The 25436-nt window shown below is 39.8% G+C and overlaps 3 protein-coding genes across 3 annotated transcripts; all 3 read right to left on the bottom strand.

Moving 5' to 3' along the window:
• Positions 1 to 1455: 1455 nt before the first annotated feature.
• On the bottom strand, positions 1456 to 2487 carry LOC105909535 (gamma-crystallin M3-like). The gene is made up of 3 exons (XM_012838172.2): positions 2476 to 2487; positions 1826 to 2068; positions 1456 to 1731 (listed from the first exon to the last, which is right to left on the bottom strand). Exons 1-3 carry the CDS (start codon positions 2485 to 2487, stop codon positions 1456 to 1458), a joined length of 531 nt encoding a protein of 176 aa, XP_012693626.2.
• An 11942-nt stretch (positions 2488 to 14429) lies between these two features.
• On the bottom strand, positions 14430 to 15044 carry LOC105909534 (gamma-crystallin M2-like). Its single transcript, XM_031578949.1, has 2 exons — positions 14793 to 15044; positions 14430 to 14699 (listed from the first exon to the last, which is right to left on the bottom strand). The coding sequence occupies exons 1-2, from the start codon at positions 15042 to 15044 to the stop codon at positions 14430 to 14432; spliced, it is 522 nt and encodes a 173-aa protein (XP_031434809.1).
• Positions 15045 to 23811: 8767 nt separating this feature from the next.
• Positions 23812 to 24552, bottom strand: LOC105909530 (gamma-crystallin M3-like). The gene is made up of 3 exons (XM_012838166.2): positions 24541 to 24552; positions 24191 to 24433; positions 23812 to 24090 (listed from the first exon to the last, which is right to left on the bottom strand). The coding sequence occupies exons 1-3, from the start codon at positions 24550 to 24552 to the stop codon at positions 23812 to 23814; spliced, it is 534 nt and encodes a 177-aa protein (XP_012693620.2).
• Between the last annotated feature and the right edge of the window lie 884 nt (positions 24553 to 25436).

The following is a 25436-nucleotide window of genomic DNA, read 5'->3' as shown; positions in this document are numbered from 1 at the left end:
GTTGTTTGCAGGCTTTGTATCATCATGAATAATACAAACTAAAAAGTAGGCAAGGGGCTGAGAAGGGCTGAGGTTACTATTGTAAGGATAAGCAGAACTACGAAGCAAAGAACATAGTCAGTGATGGCATTCATTTATGTTATGGGTAAAAAGGCTGACACAATATTTATACAACACGTACTTGTGGCAGAAGGGGAGGGGAAATAATCAGGAACATAGCAGAAGAAATCATACATGTGTCATGATGAGCATGCTAGCATACATGTGGTAGATGTACTCAACATATATAATGTATACAGATGTATACAGCATTCATGTGGCAAGAGTACATAATACATACTGTACAGACATGATATGGTATGTACATCATATATACAAAATTGGTTGTGGAAAAGGTGGGGACAGAGCATTGAAGTATTGTAGTACAGCTTAGTGGGTGTACAGTGTGCTCTTAGGGCTACTATTACAAAGGTAATTGGGTGTTGGGGGTTGGGTACATGTAGGCCGAAGGTTTCTACAAATAGATTGGGTGAGGGACTACAGCAGCATCCCACAGCGAAGATAGTCCAGACTAAGAGGGGGAGAAAGAAACAGAGTGCAGCTGCCAATATGTGTAAATGTACTTGATGAGGAACAGTGTAGCCACATCCATCAGCATTTGCGAGCAAAGGTCACGAGATAAGAGAGAGGATATTTTGTTAGTAGACATCAATTTCATAAACAGATCAACAGATACATTTAGGTAAGCAATTAAGAGTAGGTAATATGACCACTTTATCAATATCAGTATAAGCATTAGCAATAGGATATAGAAGGAGAGGGAGATAGAGAGGCTGCCTGGCAAGGTGTATGCAATTCTATTTGTGTTTAGTTTTGATAAGCTAAGTTTAATAATGGTGGGCTGACATGGTGCATGTGGATTTTAGTTAGGATAGCAAGGGTGGCAGGATACACAATATAGTCTAACTGGTGGGAAACAGCCACAGCACACGTCGTATGCTGTACTCGGGATCTGTAAAAGGCCCTCCTTCACAGTACAACATGCACTGTCTGTCGCCCACTCCTGCTAAACACAACAACATGGCCAGCAAGAAGAGGTGAAGGATATTGTGACAGGTGATGGGTTTTTGATGCATTATTCATGACTATGGGATACACTGAAGAGGAATGTCTTTAGTCTCGATTTGAAGATTTAAATATGGAAAGGGTGTCTGCATCTCAGGTGGGTTTTGCCTCCTGTTGTGCTTTTTGATATTCTTGGAATTACAAGGAGACCTGCACTCTGGGAACTCTGAGCTTGGTGGCCAATAGGGGACAATATATATCACGTAATTTGAGGATGTTCAAGATGATGAAAACTAGAAGAATAATTAACAATTATACTTTGCTTTTACAAGAGGTGAAATATTTTATTGACACACAAGTGTTATGTCAGCTTTCGCAAACATGCCATGCTTAACAGGAGTCCATGATACGCCTCATGCTCATGAATCTGTTGTTGCTGGATCCCATGTCCCTGAAGCTTCTGTACTCTCCAGGCCTCATGTACATCATTTTGCCTCTGTAGTTGGGCTGCTCGTACATGAGCCAGTGGCCATCCATAACGTTGCAGGACTGGCAGTCAGACATACGGTAACGGTCCATGATGGAGTCACAGTCGTCCATCAGCTCCATGCTCTGACCATCGAAGTTCTCCTTCTCGTAGATCTTCATTCTGTACTGTCCTCTGTGCTGTTTTGGAGATGAGTTGCACTTAGTAGTTGTATTACATTTAGAAAATACTTTAGAGTGAATAGATTGAACGTAGATCATTTAAAAAAATTACCATGGGGATGTTGCGGCAGGATCTGATGCAGTCGCTCATGTTCATCATGCGCATGTAGTCGGAATACTCGCCCCTCTTCATGAAGTACTGGTTGCCCATGAAGTTGGGACGGTCGTAGACCATGAAGCAGCCGCTCTCCACCCTGCAGGATTGACAGCGGCTGAGGTGGGAGGACATGTCAGAACAGTCGCTGCTGGTCTCATAGGAGCGACCCTGGAAGTTCTTGTCCTCGTAGAAGATGATCTGAAAAAGACAAAATAGCTTGTTTGAATATGCATAATTTGTTCTAAAATATTAAACAGAACTGAACTTAAATGTTAAACATACTTAAACTTAAATGTTTAACAGAACTGAATTGCTGTAGTATTAACTAGTGTTTTTACACGGTGTCTCCAATGAACACATCTGTTAATATTATGACCTGGCTTACAATTAATAATTAGATTTCTAATCAACAGCTGCAATTGAAATACATCAGCCATTATTTCATTGAACTCCTATTATTATTTAATCTTAATTAATCTTATATGAATAACATCCGTTTGAGCAGAACACTTAATATGAAGTGTAACTGAATGCAGAAAAAACATAATTTAAATCTAAATAATTTGTACATTTACAATGTTTTTAACCCTGAGATTTCAACTTACCTTTCCGTGCATGATTGCGGTTATTTGGTGCCTGACTGTTTCGACTATGGGGCTGTGGTCTGTTTTATACCTAATGTGACGCCCAGAGAATGGGTGGTCCCATTGTATCAAAGGCCTTAGTCAGCAGCGTGCTATAGTAAATCCCACCATAGACAAGAAAGGGTTATTATTCCAAGCCCTGTGAGGGAGTAAAAGAGAATTTTCTGAGAGAGAACTTTTCTAAACGCCATTTTAGTAAAGACACAAAAAAAGCTGTACAAAGAGAAAATATAGTAGTCTTAGTAGTCTTGCATGCAGGGTTTTAATTATAGTAAGTGCAGAGATGGTGGCTCTTTAACAGTTTAATTTTTGTTTATATCTGATATGACCTCTTTCTAGAAAAATAAAATGTTTTGTTTTGTATTCTTTGTATTGGAAAGAGATCATAACATCAGATACAAGGGAGCTGGCCCGCTAACAGTGGAATGTGTCTCACCTTTTGACCTTATGATTTGTATGTGTGACATCAAACCTAGGTGGTATGTATGAAAAATCACCAAGAAATTCTGAAAGACTAAATGTAGGTAAAAATGTTGCTCATGTCATTCTATCAAGTTCTGTCCCTGCCTTTTAATTTGACAAATGTACAAATAACTACTACTTAAAAGTTATGCTGTGGTACATGATGTTTTTCTTTGTGTGTTGGATGCAGCTGTAGCCTAGCCAGTAGACATATATCTTATTTTTCATTTCATTCATTTAGCAGCAAGCTGTGTGTCACTACTCCTGCAAGTAAAGTAATAAACCACACAAAGGAGAATCTTATTATATAATAATAATAATAATAAACTTGATTTGTATAGCACCTTTCATACAAAAGTTCAAAGTGCTTAACAGCAAAGAATTACAAGGACAAATAAATGACATGCAACATATATATATATATATATATATATATATTACTATCTTATATATTATATATTACGATACCAGCTAAAAGTATGATAATTGATGATAATTCAACTTTTGCTTAAAATTAACTCCAATTAAAACACTACCATACATAATGTGGTATGCTACCATCTGTGTTTATTAAATGTTTCAGAATAGAATATGATGATATTCTAGTAAAGTATGGTCAGGGGACGTTTCATATGTTATCTCACCAGTCAGTGGTTAAAAGATGCAGTAGTGTTTTAGTTCATCCATAAGGAATGTCTGTCACTTACTCGTGCAAATGATATGCTTCACATATGATGCATGTGACATATTTTAACTGCTTATGATGTGCAGTTATTTCTTTGCAGAAACCTATTTAACTAGGTTGTTGTGTGATAGATAAAGTATCTGGTAGATACTGCACTATATCATTCACCTTGGTCTTTTCCCCACAATTTCCCCCACCCCCTCCAAGGAGCTCCAATGACAATGTTATGCTACCTCATGAAAGCCATTAGTAAACATATTTCTTACTGAGACGTGTTTAAAAAAAAAAAATGGAAACGCAAATTATTGAAAATATGTAACCATCATTAATATTATGTTTTTAAGTTAATGTGTGTCTTGTTCATACTACTTTACTATAGGGCCAGCCAGGGGCGGAGATCCCATTTCATTGTTGGGGGGGACAATAAACAGTAACATTTCCGAGAGAAATTGCTGGGGGGCACATGAAAAAATTGCTGTCTGGCCCTATCTCCCTCTCTCTCTTCCTTGCGCTGCTTTGCAACTTGCCTCACATCATGTCAAAGCGGAAAGCGAACACCAGTATGTTATGCCGTGTAGTGCATTTTAAAATACTACTCTCACACGGTCAGCGTGGGTTTTGCTCGAACTTTACTGGAGCGGCTTCCAACATGAAACCTAACTTCACCTGTGTGAAGGTACTGTTGCAGAATGTAGATGTGTCCATTCTATTCCACCATGGCTATATCCACTCGATAGTTTAGTGCTTATTTATTTATTCAATGCCATTTGCAGTGTTCGTGTAGTGCTTTTATTTATGATAGGACATCACAACACCTCGTAGAATCATGACTATAAATGTGAAAAGTAATTGTTTATGATACAAATATTCTCGCATTTATTATTATTATAATTATTTAAATCCGAGGATGTCTGTAGAATTGATGTGAACGCAATCACCAACAATTTTTCACAAATTCAGAATCCCAGATGAGAAAACTTTCATGAATGCCAGAATTGTCCCGGGAACTTCGTAAGTGGAGTTAAGAAGACATTTCTTAACTGCGTTCGAGAATGAGGTCTAATGTCTGTCAACCTCTTTACATATCGTGTAGCATAGCGGCAGTGACAAGGGAGAGAGGAGGAAAAAGAGGAGTGTGTGTGTGCTTTGTCCAAAATCAGCCTCTTTTTAATCAGCACGCTGGTTAAGCTAATAGCTAATGATTGTTAACAAAGCTCGAGTTTGAGCTTTTGGACAAAGCAGGAGAAATGTCACTTTTCATGTTACAAGCTTGTGCTTGTTGAACAAGTGGTGTGATAAAAGACTTACTGGCTTTTACTTGTAGAGGTTTTACTGGTGTGGTTGGTTTCCTCACAATCTGACCGTGTACTGCTAGACTGATTGACTGAAATACGGAGCTGCCAGTAGCCCCGCCCGTTGGAAACAGCATGTGAACCAAACCACTTTGAGGAATAGGGGGGATCATGATTTTTCAAACACATTGTTTTACGTTAATAATTAGCAACGCTTGTGTTGTCGTGCTTTTATTTAATATTACTATATTATTCAACATTATTTATTTAGGATTGCAATGATTGTTGGGGGGGGGGGGGGGGGGGGAATTGCTAAAGGTTTCAATCTTGAGCGATTTAGGCTAGAACTATACCGCTGCAATACATTCATTAGTAAATTCGGTTAGCTGCAGATGAATCCACTGATTTCCTTTGTTGAGGATCAATCAATGGTACAATGACTTGCTGTTGACTTTCAGATGTTTATTTTTGAATAAATACCAAAATTGTTGTGAGAGTGCATTACCATCTCCTCAAATTAATCATATCATTATTTAAAGTAAGTATTTGCTAAATGATCCCATATTTTCTCATAAATTCCCATGATTGTGTCCATACTAGTATACTAGTTACTACTAGTATTCGAATAATTACACTGAAAACGGTTATCCGGATATTTGATTACCGTGCACACCCCTAGATTTCAGTGACATGCATTCTCCGCTGCGACTGGTTTGATATGAAATGTCTGAACTAATTTTCAAACATAGAGTCACTCCCCACTCATTGCTGATTGGTGGGCCCCTCAGAATGACCCATCACATGGACTTGCGAAAAAGCAGACTTTAATCCAAGAGAAAACTGTAGAGGGAGCAATTAGTAGGCAGACAGACTAATTGTGATGGGCAAGTACAGGTGAGATATGTTCATATTTTTTAGTTCTAGTGAGTGTACGAGCAGCAGCTTTCTTGATTGAGTTGTTGCTACATCTGGACAGGAGAGCAATCTAGTCGCGATGTAATAAAAAGCATTTTTCTGCATCTTGGAGGGATAGGACTTTTCTAATTATCCGGGTATTTTGAGCGAAGTGGGCTAAATGTTCAGTTGTAAGTCAAAACCACATGTGAGATGTCAGAGGCACTTTTATTTAAACAGACTGTGATCAAAATAAAAGTGCAAAGACACTTCCCTGTTTAAAAATAAGCATTGGGAAATAAGCATTAAAAATAAATGAAGATGCAAAATATGTAAATGAAAAGTTATATAAACTGAATAGCCTAAATTTAATTATAATACGGGTAGATGAAATCAAGCATTCTGATTGGTTGAAAGGAGGTCACGGGGTGTACTGTATTGAGCCATAATGTACTGTACAGCTGTTTACATTTACCTGAGCGTTCCATATCAGTGCGCACTCAAAATATACTACCTTAGTTAGAAAAAAAATGGCGGACCAAATCTCCGTAGATCATCGTATTTGTACCTAAAAGTTTTAAGTTTTCCTTTTTTTTGCTTAGATTTTTAGAAAGTTACCGAGAAATAGACACTGTACAATATAAAAACCCCATTATTGTAACTGAAAAATACATCTAAGAGGATTTGCGCGGTATATTGCCACCTATCAAAGGTTAGCATGCTACTAGCCGTTAGCGATTAGCAATTCCTCTGTGTTTTTGCAAAGTATCTGCCCCCATCATTTACATTTATCTAGTACATAATCCATCCCCATAAACCGGAGATTTCAAGAGTAGAGATGCCTTTCAATATGCAGTTGCAGGATGGGTGAACGACACCAAGATATGGCATTTGGAGACAAAAACAATATGTATGAGATCACAGGACATGTATCCTGGATCTTATCAAAGCTAACTGTTCCTGAGCAAGCAAGAGTGCCAATACGGGCTAACGAGTTGTAGCCAAATCCCAAAGGGCTAAACAGCTCGCTAGTTATTAGCACTCTAGCTTGCTCAGGAGAGTTTAGCTCTAATAAGACTGTAAGAGAAAATCAAGTCTAGTGGGAGTTCATCAACAAACAGTTCCTAGTCTAACATACTAAATCTAAGTTCTAAGAAATGAGGCCTGGAGGCCTGCTAAGGGAGCTGTGTAACTTGACAGGGCCCCCTCCGGTCAGCCTAACTTACTATCTTTTAGGTCAGAAAGGTCACCACGGGACACAGCCCTGATAGTTGTAGCAGGAGGGGTGAGAGCCAAGGTCTTTCTCTGAGGCCCTATTGTCAAAGAACTTAGTTAGTTACAGCTCCCCAGGAGATCCACCACTAAGCAACATTGTGGCAACTAAGGGTTAAAAGGAGGATCTGTGTACCATGATGTCAGAATGCATTCTCCAGTCGTGGGTGACAGAGCTTTTTGTGAACTCACCTAAGACTGTACTTGTTCATCTTTTAAAACTCAGTAAACTCAACTCAAACTTATTGCTCTGTGTGGCGGTCCTTACTTTGATTCTCTGCAACGAACACGTAGATAAAAGTTTAATCTAACAGCTGGTGAAACCCGACGTGCAGAGGTGTCAAAGCAGGGCCTGCCTGGCTAACCGGTGGAGCTGATCTCCAGGAAAGCTTCCGTGTGGTCCGTGGGTGACAGACAAAGAGCTCGAGCACTTCTAACAGGTAAGGACAAACCTTTTTAATTGAATTGTCCATAGTTTAGATATAGTCATCTTAATTTAGTCTTTGTCTGTCATCTGTGAACCCATGGGCGTGGCAGCAGGGGTTGGCTGGTTTTGAAAGTGAACAAGGGAACTGCTATTTTAGGATTTAGGTTTGAAAATTGAATTGAAATTGTCTTGTGGCTAAGCCCCGAGCGGCCTATGCGTTGAAAACGTGAAAGAGACGAATTAGGATTTTAACCTGGGTATTTGAGGCCTGAGCAAAAGCGTCCGAGGCCTCGGCTGGCTGGGTAGCTGATGTGCGATAACTGAACTGACCCTGTTACGGGAGGTTTAGCCGTGCTTAGTCCATAACTGGCTGCGGGCGTTTTTGAGACAGGGAGTCCGCGGTCCAATCACTGGAAGACTAGGACATAGGAGTCAGTTACGATCAGTTGTGCCAGAGCAGGCTGGGATAAGCACGAGGAGGTTCGGGGCCAGTTGCCAGTGAGGGCAATTTGGGAGGAACTCCAAAAGGTGACTGAAGAATCAGGTGCCTGGGGAAGCAAGCTGAAAGATTCTCCTAGATCTGGCAGAATAGGGTTGTTTCGACTAATTGGCGTAATTGTGAATTATCGCGCTTGCAGAGATCAAGCGGGCAGTTAGAACTGAAATAAAGGCGTTGCACATTTGTCAGGATATAAGTGGCTGCGTGTGCGTTTGGGCTGCATGAGGCAGTTGTGTATGGGTAGTCGCATCACTGATTCAGAGAAACACGGCGCTTACGTGTGTTTCAGTGGAGAAAAAAGAGAGAGTGACAATAATATTATTGTCGTGTTGCAGTTGTGTGGTGTATGTACATGAAGTAAGGAAATAATAAGTGATAAAATTACACACGACTGTGAGTCTGGGCTGGCACGTTCGGAGGATTAAGGAATCCTTGGCTCGGGTGGACTTTGCGGTCCAACGTGTCTAACGGGCTGGTGGCTCACTCAGGCTCATTCATTGTGTTTCAGTAGCTTTGTTTGCGGGTCATAACGTGCTGAAAAGTTACAGCTGGTTCCTGCAAGACCCTCATGAAGGTCCCTAACAATTGGTGGTTAAACAGCTGTAATAATTAAGCACGTGACAAGCGGAACAAGACTATTTTTTCTAGCAAACTCTCAAAAAAAAAAAAAAAAAAAGAGGAGAGAAAGTAGACTAACGAGTCTGATTGGATATAAAGACCTGGAAATTGTGCTAGATCGATTTAGCAGCACATTGGTGGGGAAGGATAACACAAATATCCTCCCCAGTTCAATTTGTGGATGAATGCAAGTATGGTTTGTGGACCAGAAAGAGAGGGGGATGACAGGATAATTGGGCCATTCACTAACTGGTGGACTGACACCTTGATAAGTCTAGAAAAACGCGTTACTATCTCCGGGGTGGGCAACGAGTTCGTGAGACACTTTTATCCTGATAAGGCAGAGAAATAAGAAGGGTATATGATAATGATGACAATACTGCTTAAATAACATAATACAAGTGCAGCTCGATTTGAGGATAAGGATTTTTGGTCTGATCAGCCGGAAGTCTTTATTCAATAATCGAATTGCCTAGAGGGCCGCAGGGGTAGGGGAGCGAGTTAAGATGTATGTTTACCGACACGGGGACACATGGGGAAAATGATAAAGGAGTTGAAGAAGTGCCGCATCCCTCAAAGGGAGCGGATAAGTGCACTAAGGAAATTAGGATGAGTGCAAAGCACCATTAAACTTAGTCGAAGTTGGAAGAGCAATGAGAGCCTGATAACAGTGGCAACAATGTTAACCGATAAGTTAGGGGGAAACCACATAGTGTATATAAAATAATAAGGGTATAGTGGGGTAAATCTAAATTCTCTATCTCCTCTATTAAAACGGACAGAGACGGAGAAAGACAGGATCCTGAGGGTGTGGCTGTTTGAGTAGCGGAGCACCAAGGGTGGGGGGCTGTTTGCTCATTTATGCTCTGACACACACACGGAAAGAAAGAGAGAACGTACATGGAGGAGAAGAGGGTGAAGAAAAGGAAAAAGCCCAGAAGCTTAGTGAGTAAAAATGGTGGGGGCTCGTTCACTCATCCTGACAGCGAGCGCGCAGGTCGCAAACAGACAGAGGAGATTTTTAAGAAAGCTAAGAAAGCTAATTCAAGAAAGCTAATTCACTCATTACTTTTGAGTACGTCTTTGCGCACACGCCTGTATTGAGACTAATGAAAAGAAAATTTCCATATACATAAAACTGTAGTTGATACGTAGTACCCGTTAATACATAGTGTTGTGAGATGTGGAGTAAAATATGCCTTTGAATCAGAACCAACCACGTGGTTAAAAGAGATAGTCATATTGTATTAAGTCATACGCGAATGGGGGCCAGTACGGGTACTGATACTGCATAATTGGGAAAAGTAGACAGTAGACTGAAGTGGACTGAACAAAAAAAAAAAAGAGGGAGTGAACTGAGACGTGAAACAGAAGTGAAACAATCATATGAAATGGCGAACTAGCGTTCCCGAGTTAGATAATTTTAAATATAGAATGTTGCTTTTTTCCCCAATTGATAGGATGTTCTGAGAGAGACACACACACATGGTTCACACGCTATACTCCCTGCGCTGAAGAAGGAGAAAGGAGGGGGGCCACACGCCCACCCTGACACATACCTTCGCACACACTTTAGATTACACACACTTTACACCATTATTTAGCACCCAGAAAAACTAGTGGGCAGAGGCAAACCTCTGTCTACTTTGACCCCTGTAGTAAGAAATGATTTGGCCGGATGATTAACTTGATATCCCAGCAGGTACGGACTGGTGTGGAGACAGAAGACCAAGGCTGTTTGAAAAATACTTCCAGTGATCATAGGAGATCAGGTATCAACTGGTATAATTTCTCACACTGTGCACTGGCTAAAACTAAGAAACATGAGTCTGACTAACCTACTCATAGTAAAACAGTCAGGAATAAACAACCCCCTGATAGATTGGCTAAATGATAAGTTCTGGAAGTGGGGAACATGGTTGAGACGAGTGTTTCTAGGAGTAGCAGTGGGAGGTGCCATGCTGATAGCTACTCGCACAATAGAGAGAGCAGTCAATGAAAAGATGGGAGCCCAGGTGCGTGGTGCACTGAGTGGCAGGCAAAACAAATAGAAACCCTCCCGGTCGAGACACTAAAGGGAACAGGAAGTGTACTAGAGGGAATAGGAGATAGAGTAGAAAAGGAGGGGCTATGTGTTTCTCTCACAGAAAGTGAGGAAAAGGAGGGAGATGCAGAGGAGCCCAGAGACTGTGGTAACACCATAGAGTGGAGCAAAGTGGAATGGACTGAGCCAGAGGGCCCTTATAATCCTGATTGTCCAATAGGCAACTACTACTGTAAGCATGGCTATGGAGATGGAGCAGGATGGATGTGTTGGAAGTGGTTAGAAACATACCAGAAAGAGATGGGAAGATTGTATGAAGAAGCACGATTGGTGAATGATGATTGGGCTCAAGTGGTGGGTGAGCCGGATGATTTTGAAGGGATGCTGCTTCCTAAAGGCAGAGACCCCACACCGGATCCTGAAGTGCTGACGGAAATGTTAAGTCAGCATGAAACAACATTGAATGAAATGTTTAACCTTGGAGGGAAGGAGGTGGATGTCAATTTCTTTCAGGATGAGACGGAGGGGAGAGAGAAGCTGAATGCGGCTGTGGAGAGCGCACAGTCCGACTGGTTCGCAATCATGGAACATTTCTACTGGCGTGAACCACAGATGAGAGAGATGGAAGCATGGGAGAGTAGGGAGAAGCATAAGCATAAAAAACGTAAAAGGCCAGCATTAGTCGACAGGGAATGAAAGTGTGTATGAATGAAGGCGTTGGCTTAACTGTGCTGGCTATTTGGCTCATGTGCTAAGGATTTTAGTGCAGGAGTGCATAATGTGCCTATATCTTTGTTGTCCCTTATCTTTCTATCTCTCATTTTTTCCCTCATATTAATCGCAATTGGTTAGGTCAATTGTACCCTATGATCCTTTGTCCCTTATCTTTCTATCTCTCATTTTCCAACATATATCGTATTTTTTAATCATACATAAAGGAATGCATAGTTAAATGTATTACATAGTTAATTTTTTTAAGTAAATACCGGTATTATAAGAGGTCTTACTTACTATATAGACAATGATTAAAGGAAGTGCATAAATTAAACTTTCGATTGATGTAGCATGGGCCTTATAGGGTCAAATATATACTGTAGTATTGCATGGTACCGTGTGTACAATATACCCAATTGAATTTTTTATTTTTCATAAGAATAGTTGTTTAGACACTAAAAGGTTGCGCTCTGAGGGCAGACCTCAAGTGAAAAGCGCGAGCGGTTCTACCAAAGCTATGGTAAATCGATACCTGACGGGGGCAGGTATCCCCGCGACAGAGTAGCGCCTGGAGGTGTATTATGCTTTTGCCGTGCTAGAATGCGAAAGGAGGGTGTTTTGATATTATTGTGTAAAGTAATTAAGAAACCACCCCAAGATGTAACCCTGCTTTTTAGTGCTTGCGTGTGTGTGTTGTTGACCTCATAAATGAGGTCAAAGGAGGGATTGTAAGAGAAAATCAAGTCTAGTGGGAGTTCATCAACAAACAGTTCCTAGTCTAACATACTAAATCTAAGTTCTAAGAAATGAGGCCTGGAGGCCTGCTAAGGGAGCTGTGTAACTTGACAGGGCCCCCTCCGGTCAGCCTAACTTACTATCTTTTAGGTCAGAAAGGTCACCACGGGACACAGCCCTGATAGTTGTAGCAGGAGGGGTGAGAGCCAAGGTCTTTCTCTGAGGCCCTATTGTCAAAGAACTTAGTTAGTTACAGCTCCCCAGGAGATCCACCACTAAGCAACATTGTGGCAACTAAGGGTTAAAAGGAGGATCTGTGTACCATGATGTCAGAATGCATTCTCCAGTCGTGGGTGACAGAGCTTTTTGTGAACTCACCTAAGACTGTACTTGTTCATCTTTTAAAACTCAGTAAACTCAACTCAAACTTATTGCTCTGTGTGGCGGTCCTTACTTTGATTCTCTGCAACGAACACGTAGATAAAAGTTTAATCTAACAAGACACAGCAATTATTCACGATTGTATATCTAGGTTTTCTCTGTTGTTGCATCCATCAGCACAACATATGCCGGGCAGTTTTAACTTTCTGTGGGTTGTGACTGTAAACAGGTCGCTAGCTATTACCACTTTAGCTTGCTCAAGAGAGTATAGGCTAATAAACGTGATGTTCCCAATGCTGTTTGTCTGTTGCATAGCAACAGCCACACATTCGGGGACTATTTTCTATAGAGTCTAGGCTACTGAAATGCGATACACAACGTTTGGTGGCTATTACAACTATTTTGTGCTTACTATTTAGTTACTATTTATAATGTTGCTGGCAGCCGTATTATAAAAGCAATAGGGACTTTAAGCAGTAACGTTAGAGGGACGGCTACGGCGTCCACGAAACATTCCAACGGGTTGCCGTAGTAGTGGTAATCGACTATCACTAAGCAACTAATTGTAACTCTCAACGGCTACTTCTTGGGCAAACTGACGTTCGCTCTGAGCATCATCTTGGGTGCTGGCAACTATGACATGTCTATGAACAAACAGGAAAATCGGTCAAATTAGCGGGTATCTTTAACAAATATACTAATAATCCATAAAGCTACTAACGGTGGAATCGAATATAAACGAAATCCTTACGTATTACTGAGTACGTCAAACCAGTGGCTCTCCCGTAGTAGACAGTTGGGCTACAACGGCAGGAAATGTCGAGATAGAATCTCGCGTGCGCAAACTGTCACTCGAACGCCGTAGCCGTCCCTTCAACCGTCGCTGCTTAAAGTCCCTAATAAGGTACTCGAGGCAGTACTGTATCGTCAATAATGTACTGTGCAAGGGTTTGCCGGCCCTCCGCTTTGCGTCGGGCCTAACAACACCCTTGAACAGTACATTATTGACGATACAGTACTGCCTCGAGTACCTTATTGCTTAAATAAAAATGGGGCTAATTTTGAGAATGCTGAGAATGTTTTCAACAACAATAACTGATTAAATGTAACAACAATTTAACTGATTAAAACACGATACAGTTTCAGGTTTTAACAGACACCAGGAACATTCTAGACACTGCTGCTGGTTCCTCGGAATTTTGAGAAAACCAAAGGTATATTGAAATACTTAAATTAAGAATCTAAGCTTATGTTGATTAAAAGATAAGAATCAGATTTTTTTAATGATATGACATCTATCGACTGTTGTGGTGACATTGTTTTGCATAACATGTTTGAACTGCATGAATAGTGCATATAGGTTTTGAGTACACATTTTCTTTTCTAACTTATGTACCTATTTTAAGCATTTACTTCATATGCATAATATGATGAACAATCTGTTCTTGGGGGAAATAAGCATATATTTATTTGCGGAGTTGTCAGGAGCAAGCCCTCAAACATGTATACCTTTATTTATCTAACCACCGACACAATTTGCAGAAGGAAAAGCACTGTGGGGTTCGGGTTGTGCAGAGAGTGAAGGACAGATTGTAGGATTTTACAGAGAGTAATCCCACAATCTCTCATCACTGGCAATCTAAGGACTATCAAACAGATGTGTATGGCCATAAGTATACAATAAGTAGTATTCATAACTAGTTTTTTGAAATCCACTTACCTGGTTATGGTGGTGACTATGGTTATAACATTGATGATTCCACCAAAGATTCAGAAGAATTACTCATTTAGGGTTCTACCAAAGTCCGTTGGAAGAAGCAATTGGAAACATAGAGTTTAAGTTAATGTATCCTTTTAATGATAATTATCGTTATGTCAAGGGGTTTTATTTATTAAAACCAGGAGTGCATGATACGCCTCATGCTCATACATCTGAATCCCATGTTCCTGAAGCTTTTGTACTCTCCGGGAGACATGTACATCATCCTGCCTCTGAAGTGGGCCTGGTCATACATGAGCCAGTGGCCCTCCATGACATTGCAGGACTGGCAGTCAGACATGCGGAAACGCTCCTGGATAGATTCACAGTCCTCCATCAGCTCGTGATTCATGCCTCCGAAGTTCTCCCTCTCATAGAACTTCATTTTATAAGATCCTCTGTGCTGTATGGGGATAAACAGAAATGTTCAGGAAGTGTTATTACTCTTTTCATTAGACAAAAAGTCCAGCTTCACCAACATCTAAAATAAATGTACCATGGGGATCATGCGGCAGGATCTGATGCAGTCGCTCATGCCCATCATGCTCATGTAGTCAGAGTACTCTCCCCTCCTCATGAGGTACTGGTTGCCCATGTAGTTGGGACGGTCGTACACCATGAAACATCCCCTCTCCACCCTGCAGGATTGGCAGCGGTTGAGGTGGGAGGAGAAATCAGAACAGTCGCTCATGCACTCATAGGAGCGACCCTGGAAGTTCCTGTCCTCGAAGAAGACCACCTGAAACATTACAATCATTAATTAAACAAAAGTACAATGCCTCTTTTGTGCTTATTTTAAGGGGCTTTTACTGACTAGGAATGGATAATAAATGAATATGAACACTGGCTTACCTTGCCCATGTTCATCCCGGAGGTAGTCATTTTTCAGCTGTGCTGTGCTGATTCACTGCCAGTGTTAACCCTTACTTTTATACTCAACTAAACTATACCAAAATGTGCCCTGCATTGTTTGTAAACCTCTAACTCAGCAACAGTACACAGAGGCCCATGGAAAGGTGAGGGCCTATAGAGAGCCTGAGTGCATTCTCTACGTTTCCGTTTTAACAGGTTCTCCAGACCTTTCTCAAGTCTACTTACTAAGTCTTGAAAACCAATGTCCCTGCTTCAGCATTGACTCTATATGGCTCTGTAAAGAAACAGGTTATTTTATTTACTGTTACCCGTTAAGCTTATGGTTTTGCAAAAGTATTCAACCCCCTGAAAGTCATCAACATTTTCTGGTTTAGAAAAGATACTTATATGTTTTGAACCAATCAGTTTTTTTATTGCGAACACTTACGCACTTAATATATTTCTAAGTTAATCACTTGTCTACTAAAATAAAATAAAAAATATATATATTCTGCTTGCATAAGTACTCAACCCCTATATAACTTTGCTGCTTTCCCCCCATTCTTCTTTGTTGAATTTATATAGAACATATAGGTTTGTGGTATGGCGATACTGCCACTGGCGATACAGTATCATAAGGATTCTAATCAAGGCTTTGACTGAGTCATTCTAGAATTTTCACTTTACTGTTTTTAAGCCACTCCAGAGTTTCTTTAGCCTTGTGTCTTGGGTAATAATAATACATAATAATTGTGATATTGTGTAGGATTTATTTCCATTTATTCTCCCTGAAATTACAAAATGATTCCCTATTCCTACAGATAAAAATGTCCCCACAGCATGATGGTGCCACTGCTGTATTTCACAACTGGGTTGGTGTTTCATGAGGCACTGGCAGTGTTAGATTTACATCACATTTCACAGTAAGCAGTCATATTCACATTTTATATATTGTTTTTCTTATGTTCTGTAGTATTTTTTATGTTTTATGTTTATTGTCGGCACCAATATGCCAAAGCAAATTCCTGGTAGGCGTAAACTTAATTGGCAATAAAAACTATTCTGATTCTGATATTTTGAGGATTTTGAGGATTGGACAAAAAGCTCTATTTTGTTCTCATATGATCATAAAAACTTTCCCCCATATCCTAAGCAACCTCCTTTTGTGCTTTAATATGGATCTTCTAAAACAATTGCTTGTTTTTGCCACCCTCCAGCAGAGTCCAGTTTTATGAATCCATACATTTCCAATTCTTTCATTATTAATAAATCACTTAACCAATTTTGTTTTGATATGCATGCTTTTATTTTGGTTCTTGCTCTTTACAGTTAATTGAAGTTATTGGCTTCTGGGTCTGGTGAAATAGTAATGTGCTCTTTTAAGTATTTTTCTACATAAGTTAAGTAGATCCTCTAATTCATGTCTGCTGCATGAATAAACCCACATGTTCTCTGGGGTCTCAAGGCACAACTCAACTACTAGTTCTACGAGTTAGAGCCAAAAGCTATATTTATAATAATTCTAGTCCCATTATAGATTTGTATCAAATGCAGTTCAATGGCTCAGGAGGTGTGATCCATCTGTAGTAGGTGTGATCTGGATCTGTGTAAGCATCGGATTCTAACACATTTAGTTTTTAGGATGCAGTTACAGCAACACAATTCAGTACAGAAAAGCATTTCTTGCCCCTTAAATTAGATGGGGTGAAACTTTTTTATTGGTATCCAGGGCATTACAGAAGGGTATTCATCATTTATCATGGGTTTCAAATACAAAAAGAAAACAAACATACAAACAAATAAAGAAAACACTTAACTGTCTTTTGATAACTTGTAACTTTTGATAACAACTAAAGTGCATAAAGGGTCTGTCTGGTACCATAAATATAATGATATACATAGAACTGGGAGGAATGTGTTTACTTGAATTAAATACATACAGTATACATCATATAAAGTCTGCTCTTCTGGGAGCTATATATATGGTCCACTCAAACCATATGCTGGTAAAATCTTCTTGGCGAAGTTTGAGATAGTATGTCAATCTCTCCATTTTGTATATTTCATAAACTATGTCTTCCAATCATCAATCAAAGGAGCCTGTTGCTTCAGCCATTTACGGGTTATGGCCTTTTTACATACAGCTAATACGATGGACATCGCTTCTTGTCTTTAGCATTTATCTCTTGTGGAAAGTTACCTAGGTATAGTGTCGAATTTCGGAAAACCTCCAGTGAAATTGTATGGACACTTTTCCGGTATGGGACTAGCACTGGGCAGGACCAGAATATGTGATAGTGATTCGCATTATCTGTTTGACATTGTCTCCAGCAGTCAGAATCAGTAGTGCAATGTAGCTTTTGTTGGGGGAATATGAAGAAACTTACAAGATTCTTCCAACAGAATTCCCTCCAGCTCAGAGAACTAGTGGTTTTCCATTGTGTTGGGCAAATATAATACCAATCCTCCTTAATATACAACTCTTGTGATTTTCTATGTGAGAAAGAGTCGTATATCTTGGATATGGTTTTAGTGTTGCATTCAGAGTTGCATGCAGAATTGCAGATATGAAGATTTTCATCATTCCACTCTCAAAATTTGACATATCTATGTCTTTCTTAAGTGTGTCAAAGCAATGTCACATTTGGAGGAATCTGTAATAGTCTTGCTGTTCAAGACCATACTCTTATCTCATAGTCTGGAAATTCTTCAGTGACCCCTTTTGTATCAGAGTACTGTAAGCAGTGACACCATGTTTGTCCCATCAGAGGTGCACCATTTTGATAGTTTAGCAGTTTTTTGCATGTTGCACAATTTCTGAGTTTGCTTCCAAATTTTAAGAGATAGACCAATGAGTGGATTTGCCTTGTCCAATAGATGTTTGGTTAGTGCACCATCTGAAATAATTGCCTGAAGAGGGATCCCTGACATTGCCATTTCAAGGTCCTTCCACATGGCATAGTATCCAGGATTACACCAACATATGAGAGGCCTAAGTTGAGCTGCATAGTAATATTGTAACAGGCATGGATGCCCCATTCCTCCATATTCCTTTTTAAGCTGCAAAGTTTTATATTTAATCCTAGGCTTTTAGCCATTCCATAAGTACCTAGATATGAGCTTGTACCATTCTGCAAATGGCTGAGTTGTCACCTCCACAGGTAATGTTTGAAAGCGGTAAAGCAACCTTGGCAAGATATTCATTTGAACTCTTCAACTCTTGAACTTAAATTGAGGAATGGAATGACTTGCCAACTTCTTACATTTGTCTTTATTTTGGAGATCAGGCGCCCAAAGTTGATGGGTATGTACACACCCAAGTATTTGATTGAGTCTGCATCCCATTTTAGTTGGTATCTTTGAATAATATCCCTAGTGGGCTCATAGTTGAAGGTGATTATCTGTGTTTTAGATATGTTAAGCCTATAGCCAGACATCTGGCCATATTCCTCCATACAACACACCAGTTTAGGTAGAGATTGTGTGGGTTGTTCTAGGTAGTCCAAAATGTAATCGTCAAACAATGCCAGCTTTTGCTCCTAACCAAAACCTGAAATCCCTTTAATATTAGGATTTTGGCGGATCCATTGACTTAGGGGCTCAATAAAGATGGGAAATAAGAGGGGGAAACAGCACATCCCTGCCTGCATCCTTGCTGAAGGAAAAAAGAGGCAGTGAGGTCTCCGTTCACTTTTATTTTAGCTGTTGGGTTGTTATATAATGTTTGAATGATTTTTATGAACTTTTCATGAAATCCAAATGCATAACTCTATATAGGAATTTCCAGCTGACTGTATTAAATGCTTTTTGGGCATCTAGGCTGATCAGGGCTGTGTTATTTTCTGTGATGTGTCGTATTATATGTAGTGTTCTTCTAATGTTGTCCTGTGTTTGTCTCTGCTTTATAAAGCCAGTCTGGTCCAGATGGATAATATCTGGAAAACATTTTTCCAGCCTCTTTGAGAGTATAGATGTAAATATTTGATAATCCACATTCAATACACTTATAGCTCTTAAATTATCACATTCCTGTCTGTTTTTGCCTTCCTTAGGAATGAGAGAAATCACTGCCTCCCTCTATGAAGGGGGCATTTTTTGTTTTTCAATCACCTTAGTCTCAGGGTTCGTTATTTTATAGAGTGTACTGTCTGCCTGTTTTTTCCTTAGCTTGGATGCTTTGCCCCCAACTTCCCAATAGTTCTGCTTGAGATAGACAAGTTTCTTCTGTATTTCCTGTGTCATCAATTTCATTTGTAACTATTTTCAATTCTTGCTCAGTGTTTCGGTCTACACTATCTTTATGTTTTCTTTGTAGCACCTATAATTTAGACTGCAGTGTATCCAAGCTTTCCTGTCTTGACCTTTTGAGGTCTGCTGTACGTGCTATAATATTGCCTCTCATAACTGCCTTGTATGCGTCCCACAACATAGGTGGGCCCACTACCCCTGTTTCATTCAAATCAATGAATCTAATTTTTCATTAAGTCTTACATTCAAGTCTCCACCACATATCAAAACTCCTTCAGCCTCTGATTTCATGATGTCAAATATCTGCCTATAAAAGCTCCAGTCACTGTTTGGGGGTGCGTACACATTTAACAGGGTGATAAGGGAGCCGTCCAACTTCCCTTTGACTAGCACATTTCTCCCTTCCCTGTCTTTTTTATGCAGTATATGTTCATAATTAACTGTACTTCGAATTAAGATGGTCACCCCTCTCTTATTGCCAGTTACATGTGATGATGAGAAAACATGTTTAAACCCCAGTCTACCTAGCTTTGTGTGTTCTGTGTCACTCAAATGGGTTTCCTGTAGGAAAGCTATATATGTTTTCCCTTTTTTAATTTGGATAGTATCTTGCCCCTTTTGATTGGATTGAGGACACCATTTACATTAAATGAAGAGATTTTTATACCTTCCATATTATAAGTTCTCCCATTCCAGTTTGCCTTCTTACTTTTAAATCTCAAAACGTTTAACCATTCTATTCCTCCCTATTCCCCCCCCCCCCCCCCCCCCAAAAATATAATTATTTTTGAAAAGTCCAAAATTACGTTAGTAATATATCCACCAAGAGCTAAATATATAACTTAGTTAGCATACTTTTCTTCAAACAAAGCCATCATAGTTCGTTCTGGAATTTTTAAAATGTTCAATATAGTGCTACCTCTCTTACCTCCTTTCAGTCATCTTTCTGAAGGGTCTCCATGTCTTGAATGAGACTGCGTGTCAATGTTTTCCCTTTGCATGGGCCGTGTGCTATCTGCCAGCCAGCTTGATTAAGTTCCTTTTCCAGCCTTTCGCCTTCCGAAATGGACGTCTGAATTCCCAGCGACACCAAATCATCTGCTGCCTGCCAAGCGGAGTTGTACGCTTTGACACCCTCCTTCAGATGGACCTTTAGCTTCGCTGGGGTCTGGAACTTGACGTTTTTTGTTTTTTGATCTCAGCATATTCGCGTCTTCTCTTCTGTACAGTCGGTGAGTAATCATGGTCCATGTACATCTTTTTTCCTGTTATACCGCAGATTTCTTGTGTTCCATGCCTTGGCTAGTACCTGTTGCTTGTGTTGGTTGGTTGAAGAATCTCACTATTAGCGATCACGGAGGGGTTTCCTGGAGGGCGAAGTCTGAGGGTAAATCCATAGCTCCCTCAAGAAAGACTCAGTCCATTTAACCATGTCTCCCATTTCCGAATCTTCTAAGACCACATACATTCGCAGATTGTTCCTCCTTGTGAAATTTCCCAACTTTTCACATCCTTCCTCGAGTTGCCTCTCGTCGCAGCAAGTAGCCTAGCAGGTGTGCATAGCATATACTTCTTCAATTTGATTAATCCGGTCCTCCGCATGGGTTAAACTGTTTAACTTAAACGTTCTCCTATTTTCTCGCCTGAATGTTCTAGGGAGGTTATTGCTGATGTCGTTGTCGTCATATTTGCATTGTTCTCCCTTCTGAATGATTTTAGCTCAGATAATATTGCTACGTTTCTGTTGTCATCCTCACTCTCTGCAGGGTGTGGGCTAGCTGTGTTAGCGTTAACTTCTTTAGGGAGAAAGAAGTTCGACTTTGCGCTGTTCTTCTCGTCGGTAGGCTACATAGACATAGAAAACACCAGTCATTGATTTGGCTACTCTCTCTGTTTGTGTGTGTATTGGGGGCTGGGGGTAGGATAAGGTTCTCACCTGCACTTTTCAAAAGTGTGACCTCAACCTAATGCTTATGTTGTGAAAGGCCTTTTGTCCATTGTATTATTTCAAATATGTGCTCAAAAGCACAGCCATTTGAAGTGTTGGCCTCAAATGTCATGAAGTTATTCAGGGCCTTTCACTTTGAATGGGGAAACTGAAGGTGTCTGCTTTGGCTGTCTGGTATTGTATGAGTGTATGTAGCTTATCCCTGTGGTCTGTCAGACATACCAAGTCAATTTGTCTACCATACATTACGTCTTTCATATTCTCCCATGAACTTAAGTCAAAAAAGCACACAGCTATGCACCTTTCAACTTATGCTTTTTCTCCCCTTGACCTTAAAGTAACAATATGTAACAATTTTACCTTAAAATAACAGCTTGAAAAAAATTGTGCCGCTACAATTACTTTTAATATGGAGAATGGCCTCTCCGCCATTGCCATCGGGGGTCTGTAGGGAAAATACTGCGGTATGTAATATGTGCGGTATGTAAGATTTGTAAGGAAGTACTTTGACTTGCTTTCTGGCAGTCCTAACGCAATACTATGCAGTCATATTTCTGTAAAATCTTTGAATATTCTTACCATCTCGGTCGACATCATTTGTTGGTTTCCGACTTCTCGTCTAATTTGATCATCAGCTCATCAACAAATACACGTGTATGCAAAGCTGCCTATATCGTAAATGTGTTTTTATGACACTGGTGTAAACGTTAAAAACCTCCAAGACTTCAGGGGGAGCTACAAGCCAAAAACGACTTATTGCTGCTTTAAAGGAAAACGTCGGGATTTTTTAACCTTGCCCCTATTTTTAGATCTTTTTGGGTCTTACTAAGGACACTTAGTGATCAAAATCGTTCTCCTTTTGATAAACATTATAAAACAGCCCCATGATAATCGACTGCTGGCACTGAATGGGGTACTACATCAGTGCCTGTAGTTTCTGAGAAAGGTTCGTAAACCGCTAACTGTAGAAACAGTCATTTTCTGTTTATTTACAGTTATAAAAAAAAAAAAAAATGTTTTCCTTTAAGTCTGTGATTCGTGCACCATGAAGGCAGTTAAGTGCTTCAGGTGGAGCAACTCAAATGTATGTATGTAAACACCATTTATGCGTATTCTGCCTTTTCAGCTACGTGTTTCTGAGGGCTGTAGTAAGTCAAGCGCCAATACAAGGGGAAACATCATATTGCGTTTGAAGTCATCTGTAGTTCTAATATTATTATACATGTGCAGATAACGTTGCAAAATCACGATTTCTGAAATAACATTTCATTTTTTTTTGGAGTTAACCAAAAGTTTTTTTAATGGTTAGACTAATCCAGAGCACAACAGCACCAGGTAATGACTGGAGCATTATCTTTCTGCTACTTTCAGAAATATTGTTCCAGTGTACCAGTGCCATTTATTTGAGATATTTTAGGTTTACATGTATGTATTTTTGCTAGTTGGCTAGTTGTTGCGCTTTAAATAAAGGAACCTGTTTTTGTCTCTCATTGTGACCAAATCATTGAAAATCTTAATAGGCCTACACTAGCTGTACAAACCATAGGGGTGCAAACCTTGTGGTGCTAATTTTTTTTTAGGGCTGTTAATACATTTGTTAACCACGAGTCAGGTACAGTGTATAATACCTAGAAATGTGGCTAGGGTAGTACGTAGCAGCAGTGAAAACCTTGCAAAAAATAATTTACCACTAAGTTAATCAAACCATCCTGTTTCGAGGCAATATTAAGATGTGATAATACTGTTTAAGTGACGACGACAGGCAGACAGACAGATTCTGGCTGAACTGGGTCATCTAGTTTCAGAGAATCGTTTTAAAAGGCACCTGTATTCCCTGTCTTTAAAGGTTGGCAGTAGTTGTCTTAAGACGGCCACCTTTAAAGACATGATAGATTTTCCCTCTACTGGCAGTGACGCCAAAAACCACAGTTGTAAGGTTTTTGTAAAGGTATGACAGGCATGAAATGAACAGTTAAGATGAACTATTAGCTGAAAGTGTGCATAAATGCCAGATATTGTCCTTATGCCTTAAAATAATACACAATATCTGTGTGTATACTATCTCTCCAATACGTGTTATTGTCTCAGGTGCACTGCTATATGTTTTTGGTCTCAACCTAACTATACACATCACGTTTTAATGTGGGATTAGACATTGAATAGATAAGTCTCTGTTAGAAGAACACTCAGGATACTTAGTGCTATAGTCAGTGTTTTGATGTTTTTTTAGTCATTCTTTTCAAATTTGCCTAAACTTTGAAACCCTGAAACCCAGAAATGTGAATAAGCAGTCAGAAGAGTATGCTTCCACTTGTTTATATTTGAAACGTCCGATAAACATTCAATATTTCCATTGTTTTAGCAGTGTGTAAATAGTTGTTGAAAAACGATATTTAGCTGTTTAAATCAAGCGGAAGCAATGATTTCAAATTCATAGTCTTTAAAACATTTCTACAGATGTAACAGGTTAGAAACAGGAATCTGTGATGCGCTTCATGCTCATGAATCTGGAGTTGCTGTATCCCTGGTCCCTGAAGTTTCTGTACTCTCCAGGCCTCATGTACATCATTCTGCCTCTGTAGTTGGGCTGCTCATACATGAGCCAGTGGCCATCCATGACATTGCAGGACTGGCAGTCAGACATACGATGGCGATCCATGATGGAGTCACAGTCATCCATCAGCTCCATACTCTGACCACCGAAGTTCTCCTTCTCGTAGAGCTTCATTCTGTACTGTCCTCTGTGCTGTATTGGAAATAGGTAAAACTTAGTAGTTGAAGTCCCTACTACAGTCAGCTATATATCATGCGGACAGAATAGATTAATATTGATAAAAAAAAATTACCATTGGGATCATGCGGCAGGATTTGATGCAGTCGCTCATGTTCATCATGCGCATATTGTCGGAATACTCGCCCCTCTTCATGAAGCACTGGTTACCCATGAAGTTGGGACGCTCGTACACCATGAAGCAGCCGCTCTCCACCCTGCAGGAGTGGCAGCGGCTGATGTAGGAGTTCATGTCAGAACAGTCGCTCATGCACTCATAGGAGCGACCCTGGAAGTTCTTGTCCTCGTAGAAAATAATCTAGAGGGAAAAAAAGAGGAAATTAGGAAATTAGAGACCTTAATAATCTGTTAAGGCTTATTTGTTAGATAAAATAAATACATAATGCTCTCTGCCACTTAACCTACCTTGCCCATCATGGTTGCGGTTGTAGTTCCTCAGAGAACAGTTCACACTGATGTCCTGCCTGGTTTAACCCTAATTTTTATACCTGACCAAACTCAAAGAAAATGTGCCCCCTATTGTGTAAAGCCCTGACCTTGCTAAATGTCATAGAGGCCCACAGAAAGGTGAAAGGCTTTCACCACATTTCCATGTGAACTGATCTTCAGAATGTGGGAACTTTTAAATTATGCCCGTCAGTTGCCTTATTTTTTATTTGCCAGTTTTAGTAGAATTAATTATTTAATAGGCAAGATGACAATAAATAATGAATAATGAAATCTAAACAATACGTCATATACATTCTTTATATGGTGCCATTTGGTCTGGAAATGAAAAATAGTGTGGCCTTTCAAGTACACTCTTATTGGTAGAATAATTATGAATTTGTAGACCTGTCGGAGTATTTCCATTTAGGGATTTTCCTAGAGCAGGACACGACATCCTAAATGTAAGTAATTAACAGAACCTAAGTATCAATTATACTTCAGGAACACATAAGAACAGCACTTAAGTATCAATTATACTTCAGGAACACATAAGAACAGTCTGAGCACTTTGACACCTGTGATGGGCACCAACAGCCCGTTTATTTTTTGCAGGACTTTTCTGAGGACTTGTAATTTACATGAGTAGTTTACATGAGTATAAAGTATAACTGAACCATCAGGGACCTTATATCAGTGTCCAATGACTACAAGACAATTATAAATTAATTATTAGAAGCTTACTTGCTAGCATATTCTGGGACACGTGATAAGGAGCCACGCAAATAGGTCTTTCTCTCGGTCAACGGGAAGGAGCAAGATTTCTTGCCGATGTTAGAAAGCTTTTGTCTCTAATATGACCGGCAAGGTCTGAA

The sequence above is a fragment of the Clupea harengus genome, chromosome 2, assembly GCF_900700415.2.
Source record: "Clupea harengus chromosome 2, Ch_v2.0.2, whole genome shotgun sequence".
Classification (NCBI taxonomy): Eukaryota; Metazoa; Chordata; class Actinopteri; order Clupeiformes; family Clupeidae; genus Clupea; species Clupea harengus.
This window is presented reverse-complemented; position numbering and strand designations above follow the sequence as displayed.

Coding starts and splice junctions, on each gene's coding strand:
- LOC105909534 (XM_031578949.1), bottom strand. CDS start 15,044: ATGTTTCAGGTGGTCTTCTTCGAGGACAGGAACTTCCAGGGTCGCTCC. Junction 14,700..14,792: donor CCTGCCGCATGATCCCCATG/GTACATTTATTT, acceptor ATCCCCATACAG/CACAGAGGATCTTATAAAAT.
- LOC105909530 (XM_012838166.2), bottom strand. Junction 24,091..24,190: donor CCTGCCGCATGATCCCAATG/GTAATTTTTTTT, acceptor TTTCCAATACAG/CACAGAGGACAGTACAGAAT.
- LOC105909535 (XM_012838172.2), bottom strand. Junction 1,732..1,825: donor CCTGCCGCAACATCCCCATG/GTAATTTTTTTA, acceptor TCTCCAAAACAG/CACAGAGGACAGTACAGAAT.